Source organism: Ascidia mentula, chromosome 4 (assembly GCF_947561715.1).
Source record: "Ascidia mentula chromosome 4, kaAscMent1.1, whole genome shotgun sequence".
In the NCBI taxonomy this organism is placed as follows: domain Eukaryota; kingdom Metazoa; phylum Chordata; class Ascidiacea; order Phlebobranchia; family Ascidiidae; genus Ascidia; species Ascidia mentula.
The window spans coordinates 16,680,791-16,701,794 of record NC_138569.1 but is presented as its reverse complement, the minus strand read 5'-3'; the positions used below and the strand labels follow the sequence as shown (position 1 = coordinate 16,701,794).

The 21,004-nt window shown below is 42.7% G+C and overlaps 1 protein-coding gene across 1 annotated transcript; it reads left to right on the top strand.

Annotated features, from left to right (window-relative positions):
• Positions 1 to 3,003: 3,003 nt before the first annotated feature.
• LOC145898188 (uncharacterized) lies at positions 3,004 to 20,968 on the top strand. The gene is made up of 51 exons (XM_082986618.1): positions 3,004 to 3,387; positions 3,636 to 3,743; positions 3,811 to 3,999; positions 4,317 to 4,534; positions 4,793 to 4,936; positions 5,233 to 5,445; positions 5,558 to 5,691; positions 5,777 to 5,947; positions 6,012 to 6,174; positions 6,336 to 6,455; positions 6,516 to 6,656; positions 6,961 to 7,207; positions 7,408 to 7,543; positions 7,771 to 7,986; positions 8,317 to 8,484; positions 8,619 to 8,803; positions 9,128 to 9,321; positions 9,589 to 9,723; positions 9,822 to 9,966; positions 10,311 to 10,463; positions 10,549 to 10,659; positions 10,732 to 10,852; positions 11,156 to 11,449; positions 11,759 to 11,998; positions 12,068 to 12,253; positions 12,391 to 12,632; positions 12,808 to 12,923; positions 12,996 to 13,222; positions 13,314 to 13,459; positions 13,598 to 13,709; positions 13,772 to 13,851; positions 14,073 to 14,291; positions 14,450 to 14,560; positions 15,019 to 15,222; positions 15,519 to 15,705; positions 15,765 to 15,868; positions 15,931 to 16,059; positions 16,217 to 16,403; positions 16,649 to 16,914; positions 17,256 to 17,406; positions 17,579 to 17,733; positions 17,800 to 18,004; positions 18,286 to 18,410; positions 18,471 to 18,671; positions 18,841 to 19,021; positions 19,215 to 19,495; positions 19,640 to 19,883; positions 20,100 to 20,243; positions 20,465 to 20,642; positions 20,720 to 20,894; positions 20,948 to 20,968. Exons 1-51 carry the CDS (start codon positions 3,004 to 3,006, stop codon positions 20,966 to 20,968), a joined length of 8,907 nt encoding a protein of 2,968 aa, XP_082842744.1.
• Positions 20,969 to 21,004: the final 36 nt, after the last annotated feature.

The following is a 21,004-nucleotide window of genomic DNA, read 5'->3' as shown; positions in this document are numbered from 1 at the left end:
CGGAGGAAGGATCGGCGTCTATCTTCGCGACAATTCTACCTTTGTCGGTCGTTTCGTGTCGAGTGGTGGCGCTGCTCCGGGCCAAGGGGAGTCCGGTGGACCTGGAACAGCTTTCGTTTATCACGCTATCCACCAACACAGGACCATCATCATCGATAACGACAACCTGACGTCATCGATTGTTGGGCAGATTAGAAACTATGGAGGTTTTAATTTATGCATTGTTGAAATTGACTTACATATAGCTAAAAATATTCTGTTTTAATCTGTAGTATATTGCAGATAAGTTCAATTTATGTTCCTATTAAATACCTATTCGTTTTGTATTAGTTTTGCATCCCATGTAAAATTAGAGAAAAATACATTTGAACACTTTTTATGTATTTGTTATTAACACCGTTCCTTATTATTGCAGACATTTCAAAGGACAGTTTCAAAGCTTGGATAATGGCCGATGACTTGGGCCACGATCTCGCCAAGCGTCAACCCAACTTTGACCCGACGCCAGAGGGAGGCAGCGATGCCGCCGATGGCAGAATCGAGTTAAGTTTTGAGGAGCTGCAGATATACGGTAACGCACACCTAGCTGTGATGTTACCACATGGTGGAAACCTATCACACGTTAACGCTACCAACAAAGAGGAGATTTTCATGCACTTCAAGGACATGATTGGTGAGTTACCTGATCCTCGCTATGATAGTATCTTGTTAGTTGGCGATGATATGTTTAACTCTGTGAAAGCGGGGATATAGATCAATTATTTGTTTGTGGATAACTTACCTTGTAAAATACTTCGCGTGTGGTTTGTTTGATACAATTTCACGACAAAGTTATTCGCAATTGAACAAACGCAATGCATAGTATCACGGCGTTACATATTGACTGACGTCATACTCACATAGATTGAGAATTAGCAATAATTATGGGTCGTTTGCTTCAAGTTTGTATAAAGATTTGCACTTCTTCACGTGTTTCATTTCTAGGTGACCGCAGTGGCGTGATACACATTGGTTCCCATCAAGACGTTGATCTGAAACGTCATACCATCGACACTCCCTTCAGCAGCTACGTGTACGAAGGAGGTCACCTTGGGCTTGGTGCTTTCACGCGAATTGAAAACGTTTTCGTTCATTTGGAAGGCAACATGAGTCACGTGGAACACTTGCTGATGACGCGACACGCCCGGCTTTATCTTTTCTTGACTGGTATGGTGATTAAGAGTGCATAATCTTCGTCTGATCTAATGCATTAGAAGCTAAGAGATAATATTTATGTCCACATAATGAAGTTTTCATAAAGTGTTTTTGAGGGTTTATAATCTGGACAAATTTGAAACCTGAGTTTAATAATGCCACTTTGGAATAAAAACAAGTAGTAGCGTATTCATCCCAATACAATTCGCCTTGGACATATAGGTTTGACCGTACGGATAATAGTTACAACAATAGTTTAAAATTGTGATAATATTTCTGGAGTGGGTACGCTCTACAAACCAAATCTTATCGTGCGATGTTTTTTTCTTTCAGGATCGGCTGCACTTGTTGACGACCACACGCTCCCGGCAATCTTCACCTTCCCCGAGCACGTCCGACTCAAGGACACCTCGGAGATTATCGCTAATGGGCCGCAATCGCACGAAACTCAATACAGGATTATTTCACACAAATCATTTACCGTGGACGGCGGTGCTGCGATACGTGGCAAACACATGTACGTGGAGGCTGTCAATCTGACCGTCGATGATGGTGGCTATATTGAAGTCAACAACGGTGGTTACATCAAGGACCAAGGTTCCGCACCGGGTACTTCTCACTTCTTGGGCCACAGTGGAGGGTCCCACGGCGGTATGGGAGGACGTGGAGGCTGTGAGGGTTATTTGGCCTGTCGCCTACCCCGCAACTCCCCCTATGGTTCAACCTTTGTTCCAAAGACGTTTGGCAGCGGAGGCTACGGCTCGGCAGGTACAAAGTAAAGCTAAATATTGCACTGCGTTTTTTTTTGATAAAGGCGTCCTGGAGAATGCGAGGGCAAGTCATATCTACAATTTGTTTATTTGTTTCTTGACCAAGTGTGGATGCTTCGCGATATTGTGACATACTTTACACACAAATATATATTAACAAAGACATTGTGCATTTTTGGGCCAAGTTCATAACCTGTTTTAACATATATATGACCTTTTTCGTGCAATGTCGGTTTTCAAACTAAATTTTTATCTGCAGGTGGTACTGGTGGTGGTGTGTTGGAAGTGCGTGCTCACAACACACTTCGAGTGGACGGAATCATATCAGCCAACAGCAAAGACGTAGCAAGCAATAATGATGGCTCAAGCGGCGGAAGTGGAGGAAGCGTTCTTGCCTATTGCAACGTGCTAAGCGGAATGTGGACCGGTGAGTAATAATTTGCTGTAATTACTGAACACGTTTACAGGCGTTCAGTTGTCGAATGCCCAATGTGAACTTAATAGTAGTATAGTTGAATAGTTGTTGTTCGCAGTTGCTGGAAATGAGTGCGTATTTTCAGGTCGTATTGAGGCTCTGGGTGGTGCTGGGGATATGTCTCGTCACGGTGGTGGCGGCGCAGGAGGTCGTGTGGCTGTATACCATCGATCTAATGACTCCGACCTTCCCTACCTCGGCCGATTCCTTGCCTTTGGTGGCGCAGTTGGAAGCCAAGCTGAAGCCGGTGGAGCCGGCACGGCTTATATTTTAAACGAAGCCAAAAAGCAACCCATATTGCTGGTTGACAACGACGGCCAGAAGACCTTGGACGGGGCAATGCACAATATTGGCCACAGGATCAATTTTAGCCCCTCTGGTAACGTTGGCAAGACGGCCAGTTACTCGACAGCGGAACACAGCAGCCGACAAGTTCGAACCTCTGTTGCTCCTTACAACAACAACCCGTATAGCTCTTGCCTAAGTTCTTACCTCTCAAGGCATTCGGCCTACTATCTCCTACCTTACATGTTCGACCAAACCTTTTCATCGGCAGTTAACAGGATGTTCCTCGCAAGCGGTAAAAGAACTGTTATCACGTTGACGCTCGAAAAGCCATACGTCATCAATAGGATTCGCGTATCTCCTTCCTGCAGCTTCCCATCCAAATTCCGTATTACTTTAAGGCACTCTGGAGGCGTTGAACTGCCGAGTTCTCGGTTTTACGGTCACACGGGTAACGAAGGTTATATCGAGCCGGCCAGCTCGTGCAAAGTAGGTTCCTACACCGATGTGGTTGTGGGCCACCTTCCTGCTACATCAATCGAGATCGAAATCGAAGGACTGCGCAGAATTTGCAGCTCATACTACTTTGCATCCCTATCCGAAATCGAGGTGTACGCCGATGGGGAGGAGGAGACCGACCGCTACTTGCACCGCGAGTTGCAGGTTAGGTGTTGTACTTGGGTATTGACTACTGGAAAAATAATTGCACCAGCTCGGACTGGTTACTTAGCTTTGGCGGAATCGAGCCATCCATTGGGCACAGTCTTATTATCAGCGAAATTAATATATCAAAATATGAACGGAATTGTTTAAAACAGGAATTACTTGAGTATGTTTGTAATGATGTACGAAGTGGTAATTGCTAAAACTATTTTTAAGCACCATGGCTAATATATATGTGGTTTACGCAGGGTGCCGCCACTTGGATCGAACCGAGTTATGAGAGCCTGACGAAGTACGACTTCTACGAGACCAACGTTCGCGGTGGAGGGAGCCTTGCCGTTATGCGCATTGAAGCGGTTAGTTTCTTACCATGAATACAGTAGAAAGTACTGGTTAGTTAAGAAATGTGCCTTCATTACATAGGACAACGGTACGGAACAAGCACAACCTGAAATGAACTTGGGTCATTTGCGCGGCGACTTTTCCGGTTTCGTTCAAGTCGGCTACAAACAATCTTGGACCGTCGACTCTGCTAGCATCGACATTCCAGTGAATTTCAACCTGTACGAAGGCTCAAGTTTGCACCTTCCCAACACAACCTACTTCCACCAGGTTTAACCACATTACACGACTCAGTTTACACTTGCATGCACATGGAATTATAATTTATATATAATGTTAAAATTTGTGTAAACATTAGTTTTTTTAAAAATAACATAGCATGTCTTCTGCAAAAATCGTGTTTGTTAGATATGTAAGCTTGCAAAACATACAAATTTATTTTTTAAATACTGTATTGGACGAATCCATTTGTCGTTATCGGGCGATGGCTCCAATAAAGTGGTTGTTTGAAGTATTTGGCAACGCAATCACATCATTAAATAACTAACTTTTGTCCAAAAAGCATAAATCATTACTGCCTCCTGCAGGTGGCACTTACATCACATGGTGGGAGAGTAACTGGTATTCAAGATCTGCGCGTTTTTAACGGGGGAACCTTTTCCTTGCAATCAAGTGCCAATCACAAAGCGGAGCTTAACGCAGAGGATAATGCGAATGAGACCGAAGCCAAGAACTGCCAACAACGGGTTTCTCTTGAATCTCTGCAAGTTCAGGATGCTGGAACCTTTGAACTCATTCCCTACAGGTAAACTCACTTTTAAATAGAACTTTGAAGAACGAAATAGGATCATGTGGTTTATGTAGTTGATCAGAGATCGTGAAGGGATTCGGTATACATGACGCTACTCAGCTGTAACTTTTAGTTACGATTATCTCTTACACATATAGATCTCCCACTGACGACTGCATTATGTTTTGGTGTTGGGATCGTAGCACTAAAACTCTGTTCCGGGTCTAACCTAGGTTATTGCAGTTGAAATACGCAACTGTGTTATTTTTCTAGGCGGGACGATGGTTTTCATGTTGTTACCACAAACTTCACTATCTTCGGTGGAGGACATTTCATCACCAGAGGACGTCTCCATGTTGATGCCGCATTTCAAGTTTCTGTCTTCTCTGGCGGAAAAATCGACCTGGGTGGTGCGGGGTAGGTGTCGTGTTGCTTATTCTTTGTAATTTCATTTCAATTAGTTGTCAATCTGTAACCAATTAGCTAGATGCGGCAAAAACGCCTTGCACAATAGCCGCATATTTCTATACAACAAACAAAGAACCAATAGCTAGTATCTTAATACTATGCTGGTTCATTGTTTTATTGCTTACTATTTCAAATGTTTCTTCCCACAACACTCTCGGTTGAAAAGTGGGCTTATAGTGTAGTCAACTTTCACAGTCGAAAAATGTATGTCAATGTTCAAGCCGTCAATTCCTGTCTTCTCTCAGATACAACACCACAGACAGCGTTGACGTGGGAGTTGGAATTTCCTCATCATCCGGTGGTGGTGGAGGAGCACACGGTGGGTCAGGAGCGCGTGGTGGCGGAACGTCACGCGTGAGCCTTCCGCATGGTTTGTTCGACTTACCGGACGCATTTGGTTCTCCTGGTGGAAACGGATCAAATGTAGGAACATATTACTTCGGCGACAATGTACTCGGGTAAGATTTTTCAAATCTGAAACTTCTCAGTGACAAACATTTGTTAGCTGCTGGCGTATAAGGAGAGTAAGGACTAAGATCTCAGTCTTATCAAACAATTCAATTGCTTCAGCAACTTACCGCAACCACGAGGCTACGGAGGATCCGGTGGCGGATCTGTGCGGATCATCACAAAGCTCCTCCACGTCGACGGTGTTTTGACTGCAAGTGGCACCAGCACTATATCGAGCATTAGTGCCCACGCAGGTAACGACAAGTGGAACAATTTTTCTTTAAAATGGCTGGAAAGGGAATTTTATGTATTATGTAAAATCACTGGATGCCATAACAGGAGGCGGATCCGGTGGCAGTGTATGGGCGAAGTGTGATGTCTTGGACGGATACGGATCGATTGAAAGCGACGGAGGAGCAGGAGAGAACAACGGAGGCGGTGGCTCTGGAGGAAGAATCGCCCTTTACTACCAGCGGAGTGATTACAACGGAACTGTATCTGCATATGGAGGTCTGACTTCGCAAATTCTGTTAAAATACGAGTTGTTTTAGAATGTTGGAATGTACGTTTGTAGGCGCGAGTTCATACGAAGTGGGTGCTGCCGGTACTATTTACATTGAAGAGGGCCCAACTCCTTCTTCCGACAAAGTCATAAAGAAACTTGAAGTTGACAACAACCACCAGACTTACCCACGTGGGGCTAACGAGAGAGGAAAACTCAGCCTCTCAAATGGAAGGTGGACCATGCAACTCAATTTGATTATATTTATTGTTAAAGTTTGCTTTCGTTTAGGGAACAGTACAGATCATTTTCCATTACCAACAAATACTAAAAAACAAAAAATAAAATAGTTGTGCTTACAATCATGAGGGTTCATGTATTTCACGTCCGCCATAGGTACGTTGATCTTACAACTCTGGGACCAGTAACTTGGTTGCTTCCACCTACCTCGGCTCACTTCTTCTTCGATGAATTCAACATCAGAGGAAACGCAGAAGTTGCCATGAACAAGTCATCGTAAGTCCTCTTCAATTTCGCTTTAGTTTCGTGTTGAAACAACACCGATATGTTTTGCAGGGCCGTAGATGGAGTTGTGACCGGCGAGTTTGGAACACTGGCAGGCGATCGTAGTGCTGTGCTTTACATCGGAGCCAACCAGGAGTTGGTGTTTGATGCAGTTGATCGAGGTTACATGCCGTCACACCTGCTTCTCTTCCAGTAAGAATAACGCCTTGTTATTAAGACCGTATATGATGCTTGAACAACTGGAATGGCTTGATATTACTTTTACATGTATATTTATTTATTATATTTCTCCAATGATCAAAGTTTCTGTAATACCAATGTAGCAAGCATTTCTCGTTCGCATTTCTGTGTTTTATTAAAATATTATATTCTTTTAAAATATCATAAAAGTATACAACATCATATTCTAGCTTAGCGTTCTGCTACAAAAATACGTACCTGAAAAAATTAATCAGGGCTAAACATAGCAGTTGCTAAAAATTCTCTTTTAACACAGGGATGGTAACGTTACTCTTCCGAAGCACTTAACCGCCCGCGAGATCTGGATGGACCTAAACGGAGCGCTCAACAACACTGGAACTCTAGTTGTAGAAAGCGAGGGTGACGTGACAATGTGGTCGCACGCTGCGTCCACCCCCCACGAAGTGGAGGAGGAAGAGGCGGACCCCTCATCCAATATGACTCTCGGTCTCATTGAGTCGAAATTCAGACTTCACGTGTTAAATGTCAAGGCTGATGGAAAGGTAATATAGTGGTGTAGTATTGTTATCGCGATATGTACATTTGAAATGTGCAGACGATTTGTACATAGTAATAATATATCACATGGGCTAAACACCTTTGTCAAATATTCGAAACCCAGACAAGATTTGGGCTCTGTATAATTGTAACAGCTAAGTCAGGTCATGGGTTTGCTGTGAAATTGTAAAATTAATGAATTCAGGTCAACGCATGGTCGGCGGATCGTCTGGATCACGCAATCGAACTTACCATACCCTTGGTAGACATCAAGCGCGGAGGGTTTATTTACACCGATAACCTCAAGCTCTCCACGAAGAATCTAACTGTCGATAACGGAGGTTTGTTCTGCATATAGAAGTTAGTATGTTACTGTTTGTTCTATTTTGAACAATAATGGGTGTAAAATATCGCTATTATTGCTAAGATTATAGCCGTAACAAGGAAAAATCTTATCTTGAAGAATTTTACCACTTGAACTTGCAGTCACAACGGCTTTGAACCACGAAATAATTCTAGTTTGCAATATATTTTAATAAACTATATTTTAGAAAAAAATTCTTTTCAGGAACTTTTACGGCGACCGGTGGAGGTTTCGACGCCGGGAAAGGCCCCGGTGCCGGAGCCTCGTCGTACCTTAACGTACTTGGGGGAACCGGTGGAGCTTACGGAGGCAGAGGGAGTCCTCCATCTTACGGTCTTCACAGTTCATTCGCTTACGGTATATTTGACGATCCCGTGCAGCTGGGTAGCGGAGGAGGAAACACCGGAGGAAAAGGAGGAGGTAAACTTATTTTTTTGGATCATAAAAGAACGTTTCTAGTCCTCTCCGCAATGTTTACTTTGAGGATTTATAACATGACAAATTCTATGGGGATATTTAAAACCACTTTGTGTTTCAGTAATTCGGCTTGAATGGTGGATATTTGAAACACTTTCCAAACAAAGGAAGTTTTAAAATCCTAGTTGTTTACGTGGGATAACTCAATTTATACAGTTTGAAGTAAAACGATCGATTTTAAACAATCAATTTGGTCGATAATGGGGTTTTGAGAGCAAGTCAAGTTTGTCCAATGTATTTACTACCTACCACATTTATCACCTCGTAATACAGGTTCCTTGGATATCAACGCAACTGACGGAGTTCGGGTGGACGGTGAAATATTGTCGAACGGTAACGACGCGACGTCCAGCAACGGTGGTGGAGGAAGCGGAGGAACAATAAGAATCAAATCTCCACACGTTGATGGCGCAGGAAACGTAACGGCCAATGGCGGCAACGGTAGGCAAACTATAGATTTTAAATACAAACGTTTGTATGTTGATCATATTCGTATATCTAGTTTTGTTCGCGTTAACTGTTTTGGAGACTCCCTCGTCGAATGAAAAGCTATCGTTGTGTTGTTCCATTTGTAGGAAGGAGCCACGGTGGTGGCGGCGGAGGCGGTCGAATTTTCATCGACAGCGGCGAACTTTACACCTTCCACGGAGAAACGTTTTCCCGAGGTGGTTCTGGTGGAATTTCTAAACGTGGTGGACCCGGAACGGTTTATATCATATCAAATGATCTTCACACAGACGAGATGCAAAACACCCTACAGGCATAATAATTAACGATTCAGTTGTACTTGAAATTCGGATTGATGGTTTAATGTTTTTTTTTAAATCTTGCCGCGCGGAGTATCGGATTTAGAGCCATTTCTTTAACCATTATTTTATGCTTATTTCCTGGGTAGTGTAAAGCTTACCCTTTAAAAATTCATTGTAAACAAAAAAATCAAATTTGCGTTGCAGGTTGGTAGTGACTATATGTTGTGGGCGCCATAGATTTTTTTACATCTTTTAGAACAAGGACAATTGGCCCCGTTGACCAGCCCACTGCTATCCCAAAAAACTACTATTTAACACACGTTATTACTTCTCAGGTTGATAACGGGCTTAACCTGAACGAAGCCCATCGTATCAAGGAGGTGAAGTACCTTGACATGGCCGGACCGTACTCCACGAGCAAAACATCCGACAGAACATTATATCCCTACAGCGGAGTCACAGTAAAATCCTCTCACAACACTGCTACGTACTGTTGTGGCTCGCATTGTTCCAGCACGTGTTGGTACAGGTAAACTATACACACGGAATTATTAATGGAAGATATATGTACTGTGTATGTCATGTTGCCTCTCAGCGGTTATTTATAATTAGGAGAATGGTCAATGATTACCCATAATTTATCGTCGCATAAGTCGCTTGCAGAAGAGGCATTAGTAGAAAATAATCAAACCTGCAATCTATACTGCACTATACTAATTTCGTGGTTTGTGAACCCTTTTGGCGTCCAACAGTTTATTAACCTGTGAATGCAAACAAAAAAACGTCTTTTTCAAAGTTTATACAATGCGGTGCACGGTTCTGGAATGGACAACGTGTATTATCGTTCTGACAACCCTACAGTGACCGTCACGTACGAACTTCCATTCGCTATCTACTTGGACCACGTCAGCGTGTTTCCACACTGCTCGAGGTAATGAGTTTGAACTTAAGTTTATGCCAATACCGAGTACTTTGGCGCTTCATACATTCTTTGTTAATTGGAGTGACAGTATATTGGTTATATTTTAGCGCGAATACGAAACACAAAGTTGAGGTACTTGTCAACGGGACACTTCGCGACATCACTGGGGGATTCGTTACCACTGCTGGGTGTGGTACGCAGACTTACGTCCTCAACCACGCTGAGTACGCGGTCAGCGATAAGACCACGAAGGTACGATTGTCATGGTTTTCCATTATTTTTTGCATCACTATTATTTGGGCTGAAATTTGCAGTGTCATGGCTGTTGGTTGGTTTATGCTTGTTTGCCTATATTAGGAACGTCACTTTTGCATATCGGCATTTGCCTGCATTTTACACAGCAACAATCAGATTTAGATTTTGAGTCTATGGTTTGAGTCTGGTCAGACTCATCTTCTCACACAAATTAACTGTTTTTACGGCTTTTAAACGGAAAAGTGTCTCAGGTTTTAAAGGAATTACATGTTTTAAGTAATGAGTTTGCTGGAAGTATCAAACAGGTTAAACCAATTAATTTTGTGTTTAATGCATTACAGGTCATTGTCACATTACAAGGTTCCGGCAGGGTGGAATTGAACAAAGTCGAACTTTGGGCAAGTGAGGATCCAGCGGATATGCAACAAGACTTCTACACCACCACGCCCGACACAGCGTGGATTATGGGCCCACGAAATCTGACCTTCACGGAGGTTCATATTGAATAATTGACTTTGTTGTCTAAGATGTGGTAAAGTTGGATATTTTTTGGTACACGTTCACTTTCCTGTCCTTTAGCTTCAACTTTCTGGTGGCTCTGTTCTTAACTTGGACTCTCCCGGAAGCAGCTTGATTGCCGACGATATCACTGGTGACAGCAGTTCGCTGCTCGTTGTCAGACCCAAGCAGGTATTAGACTAATCCTTTTTTTGTTCTTTGTTTCACAAAACTTTTTCCAAATGAGAGGTATTTTTTCTTCAGACATTCCACAGTCGAACAAGCAAGGGTCACGTTCTGCCAATGGCGCTTCTTGCACATGAAGAGGCCCACGTAAAACTTCCGGATAGACTTTCTTGTCGTGAGGTTGATATTACAATCAGAGGTACGTTGGAAACAGTAGTCTCAATAGTGTTCATTCAAAATCACCCTACATAAGACCTTCTAGTTTAAAATTTACGATTTGTGACCACTATTCACACGGAATGTATAAGTAGTGTTTAACACAATTATTTGCAGGTTAAAACCGCAAGCAAAATCAAATTAAATGAGTTTTCTACTACAGTGTAACGTTTTCTTATGTGCCTGTTTTGTAATATGTGGCCACTATTCACACAAAATGTCTAATTGAAACAAATATGCGTGATTTAAAAAATGCTGAACACATGTTTTTAATCGCTATGATCAGGAACGTTTGAAAACATGGATAGCCTCAATATCGGCTCATACTGCGTCGTAACTCTTGAACATCACCACACTGCATCGGTGATGGAAGTCCACAACCTCACCATGAAGACCTTCGCTACCTTTAACATTCGCACAAGGGGCCTACACACCACCACTATCAAGGGCGTTGTGCTCGATATGCGCAGCGGAGCCCGTATGATCTCCAATGACCTCAAAATCGAGTTCACCAATGTGACGTTGCATTCGGCTTCCGAGATTTCGGTGTCCGAGGGTCGCCCAAATGACCTCACTGAGGGTAAGCTTTAATGGTGTAAATTGGTATTGATTTAAGCTAAAACGAAGACTTTCAGGCCATAAGGTAGGCAAAATGTGTCCATTTTAATTTTATAAACTCGAATTTGATAAATGCCGTCGCAACAAAAAGTATTTCCTGGGATATCCCGAATCAAATGTCTTTGTTACACATACACAGTACTATATAGAGATTGTACATGTATTTAGGCAACGTATAATGCGATTGAAAAAAATGCAAAGTATTTTTTTGCTAATAAACGAATAGAATGTCCCAAAGGAATCTAATCTTCAATGTCTTATTACATTTAAGGTCTCGGTAGAGGACTTTCGAGCACCTCAGGTAGTTCTGGAGCCAGTCACGGGTCTACAGGAGGACGCGGTTACGGACAAGTTTCATCTGGTGCCCCCTACGGATCTTACCTCTCCTCAGTGGAGTTCGGCCAAGAAGGAGGGCATTCAATCTTCCCACACCTAGGAGGAAGAGGAGCCGGCCGATTGAAAGTGAACGTCACCGATTTCTTTAAACTCGACGGAAAGCTTTCAGCTAGAGGTAATCACACAACTATTTGCAAAGCATTGTGATATAAGCCCAACACTAAGGTTTATGCTTTATAATTAGGTGGTGCTTGGAGATCTGTGAGAGCTGGAGGCGGAAGTGGAGGAAGCGTCCTCATCCACGCCAGAGACTTTGAGGGAGACGGTGAAGTACAGGCATCCGGAGGTTCCGGTTTTACTGGGTCCTATCCTGCAGGCGGAGGAGCCGGTGGAAGGGTGTCCATCTACTACATCGATAACTTCTTCGTTGGTAAGCGTGGTTGTTGTTGGTGTAAGAGTTTGCATGAGGTAAAACAGAATAGCTTTAGATAATAAGCTTAGAGATAAACTTTGTATTGCTTGCTATGAACGTTGTGCCATTTTTTCATTCCAACTTTCCTGCACCAGGTCAGTACATTGCACATGGCGGGGAGGGCTATGAAGTGGGCGGCCCTGGAACTGTTTACTTGGAGAAGGTTCCACCTCCAGGAGTCGAGTTCCTGGACGGTGCGACGCCAGAAGCCCAAATAAGTCACGATTCGAACGTAACCCAACCAATTACCAACCGCACACTTTACATCAACAACTGGGGAAAAGCGTCCAGAGTGCCTGAAAGGAACCTGACTGCGTTTTACGAAGACGTCACACAGGTAATAAGGGTTAAAGCACCAGTTATTAGAACTAATAGATTGTCTACAAGTGGGTAGCGTACAGGTTTGTTGTTTAAATTCAACAATTGTTTTAAATAAAATGTCTTCAATAAAATAGTTTTTTGTGTTTCTTCTGATAAAGGAAATACAAAAACCTATGTTTCACTTTGCACAGGCCACATCGGTTGTATGGCTTGGACCTTATGATCTCAACGCTGAAGAAATCGTCTTTGATGAAATTAACATATACGGAAAGGCAAGCTTGGCGTTTGTGCGACAAGATTATTCCAAGTTAGTGTTGCACTAATGGCGATAGAACTTATGCAAACTAATCCGAAATTTTCGCAACCTTTTACCACGCAGTGCTTCTCTGACGATTCGAGTTGGCTCCTTTAACGGGGATCGAACCGGCAGACTCCTGGTTGGTCCTGACCAACTGTTGTCAGCCGTTAATTCCTACTTTCCGATGAACATGGCCGTCTACCGCAGGGGTCAGGCTATTCTCAAGGGCGAACTACGTGTGGAGGGGGTGACAATCCACATCGAGGGTGTGCTTCTGAATGCAGAGAACATGACTGTTTCGGACGGTGGTAAGTTGCTTGATCTTTTTTTTTCCACTTACATACAAAGAATTGATAAACTAGGCCAATTAATTTTATTTGTGTTAATTACCTTTTTCAGGCAAGCTGTATCTGTATGAGATGGTGGCACCCAACGGCACACACACGCCCACTGTACATTTCGACACTATCCATGTGAGAAACAATGGCTTGCTAAGAACGACTAACGGCAATAATATCAGACTTATGAAAGGCCGTTTCATTGAGGTACGTTTATTCATAGATATTAAATAACTCTAACCTTTTGGATCAGTTTGTCAAATGCTATTATTTGTTGACTGTACGTCTTGAAACATGAGGGCCTTTTTCCTATGGTTGATATGATTTGCTATGTTTCTTGCGTAGGTTTTCGGACTTGGGCACTTCGAAGGCATTAATTTACACATCGATGTGGTGAGCCTTCAAGTAGATCCCCTTGGATGTCTCAACGTTGACTCTGTTTTCAGAAATACCTCCGGTTTGCATATTTTTAATTGCTCTTCTACAAGGAGCATATTTGCTAATTTATTCATTTTTAAGGTGACTATTTCAAGGAAGCTACGGGTGGTTCTCATGGAGGATCTGGTGGCTCATTAAACTCGGCAAACTCGCGAGAAAAGGTTAAAATTTTTCAGAACATTTCGCGACTATTTCACAAATTTTAAGATGCCTTTACTTGGCGTCGGACAATTAACGCATGTCTTTAGAGTATGTTGCTTATTGCCATGATGATCCATTATAATAACAATTTTGCTCAAAACAATTATCTTTAGTACTATTATATGCAAGACAGTTGTACAAGCACTTACTTAAACCAGTAAATAACACTGTCCGCAAACAGGGCTACGGTTCCGTCAAATCCCCAGTCGAATTCGGAAGGGCAGGCGGAATGAATGGAGGTCTGGGCGGAGGAATCCTACAGATCAACACCTCCATACTCCTCCGCGTTGACGGGAGAGTGAGCGCCAATGGAGAAGCTGCTTCCAACTACAACGGAGGCGGAAGTGGTGGAAGTTTACTTGTCAACACATTCCGGCTGGAGGGAGAAGGAACGTTTGAAGTAACACGTTTTTCAGAAACATTTAGAAACATTTTACCTCCAATCCAACATATGTCGAAAAATGTATCTGATTGTTGTATAGAACATTGGTCAAACTCCTTTGAAATCCCTATTGCCACGCGGGCAAACATTTACCACAAGGACATATATTATTCCAGGCTACAGGCGGTCAAGGCGGTGCGCAGTGGTCAAGTAACAAATACATTTACGGAGGCGGCGGCTCGGGAGGACGCATGGCACTTACCATGGTGGAAGATGGAAGTTTCCAGGCAAGTCAAATTAAATCAATGACTTTTAGTACACTTTTTGTAATTATGTTTACGCGTGCGACAAAAAGTATAAAATTATTTATTCTGTTTTGTAAGTAAGTTGGCACTGACGTGTACCTATATGCTATTTGCGCCAAGTTGTCGTTTAAAGTCAATTTTTTTTGTTGGCACTGTTACATCAGCTTCTTAATCCGTCCTCACACAACGTTTAAAACACAACAAAATGTTATTTTGTTTGAGAAAAGTTTTTCCGCTAGGCAGAGGATAGATGAAAAATTTCGCGAAAATTCGCTTTCACGTCGCCGGTATAGGAAAATTCTAGGTAGTCAAGGCGGCCCCTGAATTTTTGTCAGGGATGTAACTTTAAAACCTAACACAGACGTTTTGTTTGATAATGTAAACTGGTATAAAATCCACGTAAACGCATCTGCATATATTATAATTGTTATGCTTTAAAGGGCTCCATGCTCGTGTATGGTGGCGACGGAGGAGTATCGTATGATAGGAGTTGGGGTAGTGGTGGTGCCGGCACTGCGTACGTCCTTCACAAAGCAGATCCGGAAGGAAAGTCTGACGGCACAGATGGACGCACACCGGTTGATAAGGAAACACTGACTGTTGTTAATCGGGATTCTAAGTACTGGAAGAGAGGAAATCCTGCGGTAAGTGTCAGTAATATTGTTTGGTTGTTTGACGGTCAAAGTTATTTTATTCGTGTTTTTCTTGGTTTTTAGGAACTTATATGCTGGGTGTGATAATTTTTGTTATTATGTACGGGCCCTTGCTTTTGCAAAATTACTCACATACAATCTTTGGTATACTGTATTTATCTATAGATAAATGAAATCGCCAATATGTAGATCAAAAGACAAAACCGTCCTTATGTCAAAGTCATTTTTGGGCACCTGCAAATTTGTAAAATGATCTCAACACAAACAAGTGTCATTGATCTTTCTAGCACGTGCGCACTTGGATTAGCGTACCATGGACTACACTCTACGCCGAGCATGCAAACGCCACGACCTTTACTCATGCCTACTTTGGCGGAAACGCACATATTGAGATCTTGCCTGTAGACAACAGTAGCCGTCCTGTGGAATTGCCTCTCGCCCATCGCCGAATCCTTGAAATTGATGAAGTGCAAGGTAACTTTAACCACTTGTTTCGTTCGGAAACGAAATTCGATGTTACATTTATGTCATAGGTGATAACACGGCTGTGATCCACGGGTTAACGGACCACATAATCGATCTTGATGCTTCCATTCCTGGTCCTGTTACCATCCCAGTAAACTCTATCATTTACGAAGTAAGTCAGTATAATACCCGGGACATAAAAAAATTTGTATCAAAAACCAAATTTTTGCGCAGCATGGCGAAATTGTGTTGCCAATGGAAACCGTTTTGTCCGGGACATACTTGAACTTGAACGGAGGCAAAGCTAGCAACGTACAACGGTTTAATGTGTCTCATGGTTCTAAGCTGACCGTTAGCCACACGGTAAGATCCTATTTTGGTCCCTGATGCTTGTTTTGTATGGAACACATGATGAACAAAATCAGAATATTTGGGACTGATTGCTATTAGGTTAAAATGTTGAGTAAATTTGACTGACTTGTTTTTGTGTTGTGACTTTTTACTACTACTTTTGTTATAGAGCAACGTTAACTCTGACGTTGACGGCGAAGTGTTGATGGAAGCAATAGAGATCGGCAGCGGAGGGACGTTCCACTGTCAACGAACTGGAAAGACGAAGGAGCTGAACGAAGTAAACATCACCCTCTCTCAACAGTTTGCCGTAAAAGCAAACGGGAAAGTCTGGTGCAGCTACCTTGACGTTCTGGGTAGGTTTTATATAAATTTAGTGCGATGTATTTGGCCTATACATGATATACATGATAAATGTTAAAAGGTTTTAATAGCGCGGTTGGAAATTTCAAATAGAAAATGGACAAAATATTATCGTGATATACAATATACCCTGGTAAAATACCGAAATTGGTAAATGCAATACTTAGAAGTAGAAATTTAGGGGAAATGCACAAGCGATAGAATGCCAACATTTTTATTTGCGCCTGATGTTTTGCAGCTACAAACATTGAAGTAGACACTGACGGTTTGGTTGATGCAACCGGGGGTGGCTACGAGTTCACTGAAGGTCCCGGTCAACCTCACGAAGGTCAAATTGTGCTGGAAGCCGTGCCAGGCGCATCCCATGGTGGAAGAGGAGGCAGGAGTGGCTCCAGTATATGGAAACCAGAACAACAGGACCTCCAGGGTAGCGGAGAAGCATACGGAAACTTTATTGACCCGACTGACTTTGGAAGTGGAGGAACCAAACGAAGCTTGAATGAGGTTTGTACATATGACATGCCCCATGCATTTCTTGCTTTAAACCTATACAGAAAAATAATCAGTTTCTAAAACAACGCCTGTGGGTTGCTTAGTTTTCGTTTTAGTTGTAAAAATTGGTTAGTGAGCTGTTTTTTTTTATTGAAGGGGGGCACCACCTAATTCCCCTGCTTTATTTGGAAAAGCAATAATTTTAACACCTTACTCGTGGGCACGGCTATTTTCGCAGACAAAAGACAACATATAAACTATATGTTCACCGCGGGACGGATTGCTCAAACTTTCTACAATTTTCTATTTCTATATTTAATCCCATTTATTTCTTCAACGTTTTCATTTATCAGGAAACTGCTGGCGGGGGAGTAATACATATGAAAGCAACTGAATCGTTTTTGCTTGATGGCGCTATCAAGTCTAACGGCCAAACTGCTAGTGGGGCTGGAAACGGTGGAGCTGCAGGAGGAAGCGTGTGGTTGGAAGGAGACGCATTCACTGGTAATAACCTGTTTATAGTCTGGTTAAAGCACCCCGGTGTTTATGGGAAGTAAGCGAATTTTTTTGCAAACCGAAGCGCTTTTGTTCATCCGACCACGTACATAGGTGTTTTCAATACACTAATCGCAGGTAACCTACAGAAAACACAACAAAACGTTCTATCGCATAATAGGCAAGGGGACCATTGAAGCTAACGGTGGTGACGGATCGTGTGCCAGGGACTGCGCGCATTGCGACGAGTTCAGACGCTGTTTGAGTTGTAAAAATGGAAGACACTGGAAGAACTACCTCTGCGTGCCAACTTCTTCAACTAACAACTACGAAATGGTAAGCATTGAAGTTGCGGCGGGTGATTTAAACATACAGCTGTAAATTCAACTGATTTCGGTTCAGATCGTTGGAGGCGGTGGTGGTGGAGGACGCGTTTCCGTGATGGCAAACGGGTCTTACACTTTCGTGGGTGAGATGACGGCGTTCGGCGGAAGAAGTTTCTCCGAGGCTGGCGGATCCGGAACGATGTACGTCAGAAAGAATTCGAGCTTCAGCATGTTGACCGTCGACAACGAAGGGTTTAAACCAACCTTCGATTACACAGCAGGTCTGTACTAGATTTTCCTGAAACAAAGGTCTGGTCAAAGACATAACCTTGCTCAATTGCTAACAGTTGTTAGTCAAAGTTAGCTTCGACCAGTGTTACTTTCTCTCTACTGGTTTTAGCTTAAATGTCTACTGCTACTGAGACTACTAACTGTAATAATATAATAAAAAGCAATTAGTAGGTCGAAAACACGTGAACAGAGAATCACATATATTACATATACTTATTTTATCACGTGCCTGGTGCGGCCATTTAAACTATTGATTTGGCGTCGATTTTAGACGATTTCGAATCTCGGGTACGATATGACAGCGGAAGAACGTACGCCTTCCTTGATGATACGATCACCTCACACCAGCTATCACAAGTTGACATCAAACGCTCTGCTCACCTTCTATTTGAAAAGGTATGTTAACTTGGTGTGTACTCACTTCATGCCTATTGCTAATGATGTTTTCTGCAACAGCGTGGTGGTGAAGAGGACAGAATCACATTTTCAATGGAAACACTTGACGGAGATCTTACCGGTTTCCTGCATTTGAATGAAGAAGTTAAAACAAGTATCGGAAGTGGAACATCTTCGCCATTCCCATCGGGATTGCGAGTTTATCGAGCAGCCGTGACTTCGTTGCCGCGAAAAGTGCTGTTCAGCCGATTGTCCTACGACGTGAGTGACCATAATAATTGCCTCTTATTGGCTGCATGTCGCGGTAAACTGTTAAAGGAACTATTTAAATATAATTTTTTTTATCTTATCTTATGTAAAAGTTTTGCCTTTCAAGTCATCTAATAATCTAACAAATGCAAGTATCTTTAAGAATCAAACATACTTTCAGAACATATTTGTTGCCGGTCTCATCACAAACCTTGAAGAATTGACCATCGGAAACAAGATGTCTTTCCACGTGTTGGATGGATCCCGAGTTTCCTCGTTGCCAGTGCCGGTGGAAGAGGAAGATTCTTTGGGCACAATTTACGAACGTAACATTCACATCACTTCGTTGGACGTACTGACAGGTGGGTGAACTAAACATTTAACGGCTAAATAACGAGAATATACATGCTCATGTAATGGCCAAAACCTGACATCTTTAAACATGTCAAGTAATGGCACTCTGTCCTAAATGCGAACAGCTCTAATACAGGCCTACTGTCATCATTTTCTGCCAGATGCCCTACAATAAAAATTAATCACCAAGTGTTACTATAGATGGCAAACTGATTGCCTGCTACACCGACAACATCGTGCCAGCCAATCCCGAACCGACCCTCACTCTCAATCTTACGCAAGATCTCAAACTTCACCCCGGCGCTGAACTGCTTGCACCCTGGCTTGACGTGGTCGATGTCAGATCGGTAAATATTGACCGATCTGCGACCATAAGTTCGGTGGGCTTGGGTGAGGATAACATAGGGGGAGGACTCGATTCGACGACCGGAGGTGGATCTGGTGGAGGACATGGCGGGAGCGGAGGGGAAGGACGCGACAAGGTAAATGAATAGAAATACTAAAATAAAATTAAAACACTGAAATTTTTCTTAGTACATTATGTGGTTGACACTGTACTTCACGGATACACATTTTCAAACGATAGCAAGCTTGCAAAATTGCCAACTATTGTTCTACTTTTTCAGTCCGTTGTTGGCCAAGCTTTCGGTTCCATGTACACGCCACGCCATTTTGGTCGCGCTGGCGGAAGCGGCGCAGGACGCACTGCCGGCAAAGGTGGCGGCTCGGTTTCTTTTATCGCTCGCGAAAAGGTTGAGATTGACGGTAAGATCGACATGTCGGGCAGTGATGGTGTGGTTGCCACCAACAACGTCGGCGGAGGTGGCGGATCAGGAGGCAGCGTTTACGTCACTTGTCAATCCTTGGCCGGTAAGCAACAACAACAGTAATTTAACCAAAATGATATACAGCGAAACTATTGAAATATTTTTTTTTGTCTTGTCAGAGAGCACAATGAACATTTCAAGGTAAAACCACATTCCAAACAACCTACCCCTAAAACGCCAAATCGAACCCTATAGGCGCAAAGAGAACTTAAAGGACGTTTGAAACTTAAGTAAAGCAGTTAGTTTTTGTTCCTTGCAGGCATCGGTGAGATATTTGCCAACGGTGGTTTCGGTTCTGGAGGCGGCGGCGGTGGTCGCGTTGCAATGTGGTTTGAAAATAACACCTACGTCGGATCTTACTCGGCTGTCGGAGGGCGTGGAACTTACGAATCTGGTGGCGCTGGTATGCATGATATCTGTAACTTTCCCCCTGAAGTCCATTGCCATGTTTTCGTTGTGCACAGTAAAGAGAAAAAAAACTGATTTTAAATCATATCCATCCGTACTGTTTCACATAAAGATTTTTGCATTCAGTTGCATTTAGTTTAAGCTAATCATGTTGTCTAACATTGATTGTACTTTTGAAACTTCTACAAAGTGCAACTTACCGCTATTTGTTACCAGGAACCATTTTGCTGCGCCAAAAGGTTGATGCTGCATCCACATTTTCCATGTCTTCTTCTGGTTCGTTATACGAAGACCAGCTGATAGTCGACAATGGCGATAACCCAAATCCTCTGTACAGAACTGTTAACTTCTACAACCTGCTCTACAGCAACCAGAGGGGAATAGAAAGTTCCAAGTAATGATTGCAAAAAGTCACAATATAATCGTTATGAATAGTGCAGAACCGTGCTACAACCCGTTTCTCATCGATAGAACTTTCCTGATGGACGAGGAAGGCACAGAAAACATTCGTGACGTCAAGTTCAAGTCGGTTGATCTTCGTGGGAACGCCCACCTTCTGTTATACCCGATTGTCGAGGAGATGAACATGACAATTGGTGAAAGTGGCGGCGATCGCAGTGGAACTTTGCACGTAGGACATTACCAGGTACGAATAGTACAAGAAGCAAGTGATTACACTTGTAAACATGTGTTTTTAAGAATAATGTAGCTTATGATTGATTTTAACTCTTTACCTGAATATATTTTAGAGTTTGG